Consider the following 7,053-nt stretch of genomic DNA (forward strand, 5'->3'; position numbering starts at 1 on the left):
TAAGTTAGAAAGCTCAGTTGAGCTCCAGACTCTACGCAGCAATATACACACACCAAACTTGCTTTCATGTGGAGTAGACAGATTTTAACCTCTTAAAAAAAACCCTTACATATACAGTACTTCAGCCAAGGTAATATCAGCTGTGTTTGTTTCCTAAATCTACCTTAGGTATTCAGGCCACATATGGAAGAGAAGAAGGAAAGGGGTAAGAAAATTTATCCAGATACAGACTGATTACTTTTTAATCGAATATAACCCAAACGTAATATTTAAAAATCAAGACTAAAACCAGGCATCATTTAATGTATTTTAATAGCAAACTTACAGGAACAGCACAGAAGACAGACAACATTAAAAACATGTACTTGCATGTAGGACAACTCAGTTAGAAAAGTATAGTGAATGGATGGAATCTACTGTATGATAAAAATGCTACAAACACCATTTAGTTGCCATTGATAAGAAATTTACTTGTTTAAAAAAAATCCAAATGCTGGCATTGTCCAGAAAAAATTTGACAGGTTTATTTATAATTTTTATAAAGCTGAATTGTTGAAACTTGTTCACTGAGACTTTTTTTTTTTGCCTGCATTGATGTTTTATGCCCCCTCATTTCTATTAAAAATCCACACACAAATGAAAATGGAAAAAAACTTGCCAATACCAATTCTGTCCCCTATTTTTCCATTTGCAACCATATACTTAGGTACCTTTTAACCCCATGGAAAAAATATCTAACGTTCATTACTACCAATAACAGGAAGAATATTTTGCTTCAAGAATGACAAACCCATCGTGGTGAAGTTTACGCACGCTCTCCACGTATGCGGCGTGCTAGCTGGATATCTTTTGGCATGATTGTGACGCGTTTGGCATGGATAGCACACAGGTTGGTATCTTCAAACAGGCCAACCAAGTAGGCTTCACTTGCCTCCTAGTGTAGAACAAAAGAGTTAAGAACACTTTCACTCTCTGAGTATAAGGGAGAAAAAAGAATTCCAAGTACAACATAAGATGGCATTAAGTTTAAGCTTCTATCTTTATTAATACACACCAAAAGTTTTAGATTGTTAAAACATAAAAGACTCCGTTTTCTTACAAACCTCCAAATAATATTCTATGTCAAATCTACTACCACTTAGTGAGGACATCCTCTGGAATACAACTGAATAAATATTGTGACAGCACTCTCACAGATAAGGGATCATCTTATCAAAAGGTGAGTTTGTTTAAGAACTTCTCTTTTTAAAGGCAGTGTTACACCATTTAAGTTACTCTTCTGTTCTTCCAAAGTAAGAGCTACTGAGCGTCAAGTAAAATTGGCTGTTGCTAAGGAAAAGAGCAGATATTCCTTCACAACACACAGTTAAGGCACACAGCTCCTTGCTGTAGGATGCTGCATACAACTGAAGAGGTTGCTTAATTCAAAAATCACAAACTAGCAAAAGAAACGTACTGAGAATTATTTGATACAAGCTTACGACACCTCTGACTGACAAACCCCTCGAATCACCAAAAGCAGACCAGCAGTCTGAGAATTACTATTAGACACTTTTCACGATCCTATGCTCTGTTCCTCCCTAAGCATCATATTTGGGGCACAGATGCCACAGCCCCCAGCTACACAGCAGGCTCTCACGTCTGTGAGAATCACACGGCCAGCACCTTCGAAGGGCAAAGGACAAGCCCTGTCCTAGGAGAACTACAACCCCGATATCACTGTGCTGTCCCCGTTACTAAACCACTGCAGACCGGATCTGGGGTTAGACAGATGCCCAGTTGGACCTAATTATTCTTCTAACTCACATTAATTTGGCTGGTATTAAACCTAGCACATAACAACAGTTTACCCATTTTGGGGTTGATTCAGAATTCTAGCACCTAGCAGCCTCCTAAGCAGCATGCCACTATCAGACGCAGAACAGGACACGGCATGCACTTCGGATAAAAAGACAGAAGCAATGGGGCTCGCTTCCAGAAGGAAGGCCGAGGTCCACCCTTCTAGAATACATGCAAAAGAACAGCTTGTGTGAGCCGCCAAATCAACTTACTAGGTTACATAGAACATTTAATTCGAAGAAAAAAGTATTTACTACAGCAGATGCTGACTGTAGTATTAAGTCATTTCATATGCCATAAGTTATCCTAACACAGCTTTGCTAATTCTCTACATGAAAAGTTAAGACACTTCACTAAGTAAGCAATACTAGCATGAACAACATGGTACTAGAAGAGTTAAAAATTTGCCTTTTTTTTTTCTTGAAAATATGCCTGTACAAATATTATACAAACAACTTCTCTAACAACTGCTTAACACAAAACCAGGAACATTCAAGCTAGCATTCTGAATTTGAATCTAATACTGACTAAATTTTAACACACAATTCCTGATTTAAAAAACCAAAACACAGATAAACCTCACGATTTAAGAACTAACATATTCACTCACAGCAATAAAGTCAGAACACCAACTAAAAGCAAAAGCAGCAACCATACAAATGCAGTCACCTTCTGAAGCCAAGTGTGTGCTCAAGTTTACAGGACATCATGGCACACATTTTGGCCAAAGTGGAAGCCATGAATCAGAAAAAGACAGCTGTGTTTGGATATAATATATTCTATAATTACAGATCGGTTTTGGAACAATCTTTTAAATCAGGAATCTATTTCTCTCATGAGAAAGAAATGCAGCATTTAATTCCATGATGTTCCATGAATTCCCTCCACAGCCTTGGAGGGGACCTAACTTAGATGCAAAATCTCTGCCACAGAATTAAACTTTTGGGCACCGTATTTAGGAAGTACAGCTACACAGCTGGAGTCCATCAGTTTTCAGAACACAGGAAGCAAAAGCATACAACTACTTTAACAAGGATATCAAGTTCTAAGTAGGTTACACTAGATTTTAAGTTATACTGCCAAGATTTTTGGTCAGAAGGAGCAATCGATACTTCACTGTCAATGTATTTTAAGTCAGTTATTTAACTAACATATAAGAAAATGTGTTTATTATCAAGTACTTTACACAAAACCACTTATTTCCTCAACCACGTTTAGGTGTGGCTCATCAAGCTGGTTTTATTTTTCAAAGGAAGACCTCCATTTGGACAGACTAGAAAGTTCTACACAATGACACTTTCCTCTCTTCCAAAGGTAAGAACTCTAACAATGCTTGAAAACAGAAGAAACAGATTTATCTTAAGTGTCTTATTAAACTAACTCTTCTGTCACCTGGAGAAGAGCTGGGGTAGCTGGTTACAAAAACACATTTGTAGCTGTTATAAGGAGCTGCTGACCTGCCACTGCATTATTTTAGCTATGGTAACTGCAGGGCATCACCGCATCAACTGTGAGCAACGGATGCCTGTGAGGGTGCATCCCCCATGTCAAAGCCCCTCCGACAGCAGCTCTGCCCACCAATCCAGAGCAGCTAGAGCTAACCACAGAAACATTCTGGCCAACGGGGCAGGGGGCAGAGCCCTCCCCTACCTTAAACCTCTGCCTTTTAGGGTGCAAGAGCCACTTTATTACAACATTTACAATAGCAGTAGTTGTGTCCTTACAATAATGGCTTCTTTTGGAAAGCAGACAGATGCATGCTTTAGCAACTTCCTTGAGAACCCATACCAACTGCCACCCAGGCGAGGTGTTTCTCCCAGCAGCACTTACCTGCAAAGCACCGATAGCAGCGCTCTGGAAGCGCAGATCTGTTTTGAAGTCCTGAGCAATTTCACGCACCAGACGCTGGAAGGGAAGTTTGCGGATCAAAAGTTCAGTAGACTTCTGATAGCGTCTGATTTCACGGAGAGCCACAGTACCTGGCCTTTTAAAATTAAATAATTAAAAAAAAAAAAAAAAAAAGAATTAGTATTCAAAACATAATTCTACATCACCTTAACATACGGGTTCGCAATCTAACCTAAACTAATTACATGCACATACTGCGTAGAAGCATCCCAGCATCTACAACAGGAAACCAGTTTCTCTTTCAAAGGGCCCCTATTTCTCACCACTGATCTGTACGGACTTCCAATGGCCCCAGCAGGGATCCCTGCAGGACAAGACCAGGTTGTCAAGGGTCCTGACGGCAATGAAAAGGCTGTGTAACGCACATCAGCTACCTTACACTGATATGCATTAGTGGTCTCAGGGCAGACTGCCGTGAGTTACCTTGTTCAGCAGTACCGGAGGTACCCTCCTAGCAATTAGCCTGAAAAGCAATACAATTTTAAGGGTCATCTGGCTCTTCCTCCCTGCTGACATAAACCACTGACGACATTCTCAGAAGTAAGAGAATTTATATTCTGTATAGCGTTACCAGTAAAAGTATCCCATCTATTTCCTGGTGTTAGAACTACAAATTCTGATGGACAATATACTTACACACAGAGTTTACCCAAAAAGTTAGCAACGCAATTATTTCTGCAGAAGTTTGGTACTTTCTAACTCCAGCCTTATAACCTGCCTCCTAGCCTGTCAGTTCAGCCTCACGCCTCCCACAGTAAACTTTCGGTTACGCTCACTATGCGCAACCCGCTCCTCCTCCAACTAACTTGGCGCTTTTCCCCAGGTGACACGCACACCTATCCCGGGACCGTCCCCAAGCTGCAGCGCGACTCTCACTGCTCCGGACTGAGGAGGGGCTTCCCCGGGCGGAGCGCTTCGCTACCGGAGCGCCGCTGACAAGCTCCGCCTCTCCTCCCGAACGAACTACTCCCTTTCTTGCTCTGAGCGGCTGTTTCGGGGACGAGCCGCGGTGCGCCCGCGGGCGTTTCGCGCCCCCCCGTGGCCGGCCGTGCCCGCTGCACCGCCACGGCGGGCGGAGCGGCACCGAGGGGGGACAGAAGCGGAGCCGCTCCGCGGCGGTAAACTCGGCGGCGGCAGCACCCTGCTGCGGGGCCGCGGTCCCCACGTGCCAAAAATGAACGCCGCGCACCCACCACCCCCACGGCGGCAGCGGCGCGCGCGCGCGGTGCGTTAACGGTTGAAGGGTTAAAGGCGGAAGGCGCCGAAAAGGCACGATAATTATTAAATTGTAATTAACGGGGGGGGCTGCGGGGCTGTTGGGAGGCCGGCGAGCCGCGGCGGGCCGGGCAGGCAGGGAGGGAGGGAGCACGGCGGCGGCTCCCCCCCCCCCCCCCGCCCCGCCCGCCGCCCCCCCGCAGCGCGGCCCGTTGCGGGAGGGGGGGGTTGGGGGGTGCGGAGCGGTGCGGTGCCGCCGGTGCGGGGCGCTGCGTTACCTGTAGCGGTGCGGCTTCTTCACCCCGCCGGTAGAGGGCGCGCTCTTGCGCGCCGCCTTGGTGGCCAGCTGCTTGCGGGGCGCCTTGCCGCCGGTGGACTTGCGGGCGGTCTGCTTGGTGCGGGCCATGCTCCTGCCGACGTCGCTGCCTTACACCTGCGGCGACAAGCCCCCGCCCCGCGTAACGACCGCTGTCCCCCGGGGAGAGGAGGGGGACGGACGTTAAACCGGCCCCCCCCGGCTGCCCCCCCCCCCCCCCCCCCCCCCCCCGCGCGCTGCGCCCACCGGCCGGGCGGCGGGGCTGCGGCCCCACCAGCGCGGGGAGACGGGCGCCGAGAGGCGGCTGCGGTTCCCCCGCCGGCCGGCAGCCACCGGCAAAGTGCCGCGAACGCCGCCCGGGGGGGGCTTGCAGGCGGTGGGCGGCCTCCGCCCGGCCAAATCCCCCCCCCCGGGGCGGCGGAGGAGGGGGCAGAGCCGAGGGGCAGCCCCGGGCGGCCGGACCCAAAGGCTGCCCCCCCCCCCCCCACACACACACACTCCGCCGGCCGGCAGCGCTCGGCGGGCGATCAGGCGCGGAGCGGCGGTTGCCGTGCGGGAAGGGAAGGGAAGGGGCCGGGGGGAAGCGCAGGAGAGCGGCAAACTTTTCGGGGGGCTGCCTTGGGAGCCGCCTCGCCTGCGCTCCGCGGAAGCGCTTCCCCCGAAGCCGCCTCGCTCCCAAGCGCCTCTCAGAGGCAAACTCGGCTCCCGGCCCCAGAACAAGATGGAAACAATCGCGAAGCGCAGCCCCAGTCCTCTCCGGCGAAGGAGGCGAAAAATAAAACGCGAAAAAAATAACGCGAAAAAATTGCGAGGAGCTGCAAAGCATGCGGGTGCCCGTGGGGGGGGGGGGCAGCGGAAAAGTTTACGCTCGAAAACCGAAAAATTGCGTGGGGTTTGGGTCGTTCCTTCGGCCCGTTTCTTTCCCTTTTTATTGTTTTTTTTTTATGCAATAGGAAAAAAAAATATGGTCGGTGACCAGAGAAAAGAGACAAGATGGTGAAGCTGAGCAACAACTGTGGGGAGCAGGGGAAGGCAGGCAGGCAGCGGAGTTACCCGGGGCTGCCCAGAGCCCCCGCTCCGCGGCCCCGGCCGGGGGGATGCCGGCCCCGGGGGGCAGCCGAGGGGCCGGGGAGGCCGCCGGGGGGGGTCCGGAGCGGGGCCGAAGGGGCCAGCGGGGGGCAAAGGGCCCGAGAAGCGGGGCCGGGGGGTGCCGGCGGAGGGAGCCGCTCCGGCGGAGCGGGGGAGGCGGCGGGGGACGGGGGCTGCCGCCGGCTGCCGAGCCCCCAAAAGTTTGTGAGGGGGGACGGGGGGCGGCGGGGGGGCCGCGAGGGGCGCGGGGGGGCGGCGGGCGCGGCGCGAGACTTACCCCGTCCGCTGGGCGAGCGCGGCTGCCGTGCGGGAGGGAGGGACGGAGGGAGGAGGGTGGGAGGGAGGAGGGCGGGCAGGGGGCGGGCGCGGGGAGGAGCCGGAGCTGCGGCGGCCGCTGCTGGCGGCGGCGGCGGCCGGGAGCACAATTGGAAGATGGCCGCCTGGCGAGGGGCGGGCCCCGCCGCGCCCCGCCCCCGGCCCGCCCGCCGGCCAATGGCGCACAATGGAGGGAAGGCGCCGCCCCGCCCCCGGCGCCGCCCCCCCGCTCGCCGCCTCCCTCCCTCCGCGGGCGCCGTGTGTACAAACACAAAAGGCACGCCGCCGGCCGCACCGACCGGGGAGCGCGAGGCCGCGGCGGGGAACGGCCGCCCCGCGGTAACGGCCGCCCAACCGCCCCCCGCTAACGG

General features: G+C 52.2%; 1 protein-coding gene across 1 annotated transcript; it reads right to left on the minus strand.

Annotated features, from left to right (window-relative positions):
* Window positions 1-294: 294 nt before the first annotated feature.
* On the minus strand, window positions 295-6,795 carry H3-3A (H3.3 histone A). The gene is made up of 4 exons (XM_066993634.1): window positions 6,645-6,795; window positions 5,241-5,395; window positions 3,670-3,823; window positions 295-934 (listed from the first exon to the last, which is right to left on the minus strand). The coding sequence occupies exons 2-4, from the start codon at window positions 5,366-5,368 to the stop codon at window positions 806-808; spliced, it is 411 nt and encodes a 136-aa protein (XP_066849735.1). The 5' UTR covers window positions 5,369-5,395; window positions 6,645-6,795; the 3' UTR covers window positions 295-805.
* Between the last annotated feature and the right edge of the window lie 258 nt (window positions 6,796-7,053).

The sequence above is a fragment of the Anser cygnoides genome, chromosome 3, assembly GCF_040182565.1.
Source record: "Anser cygnoides isolate HZ-2024a breed goose chromosome 3, Taihu_goose_T2T_genome, whole genome shotgun sequence".
In the NCBI taxonomy this organism is placed as follows: Eukaryota; Metazoa; Chordata; class Aves; order Anseriformes; family Anatidae; genus Anser; species Anser cygnoides.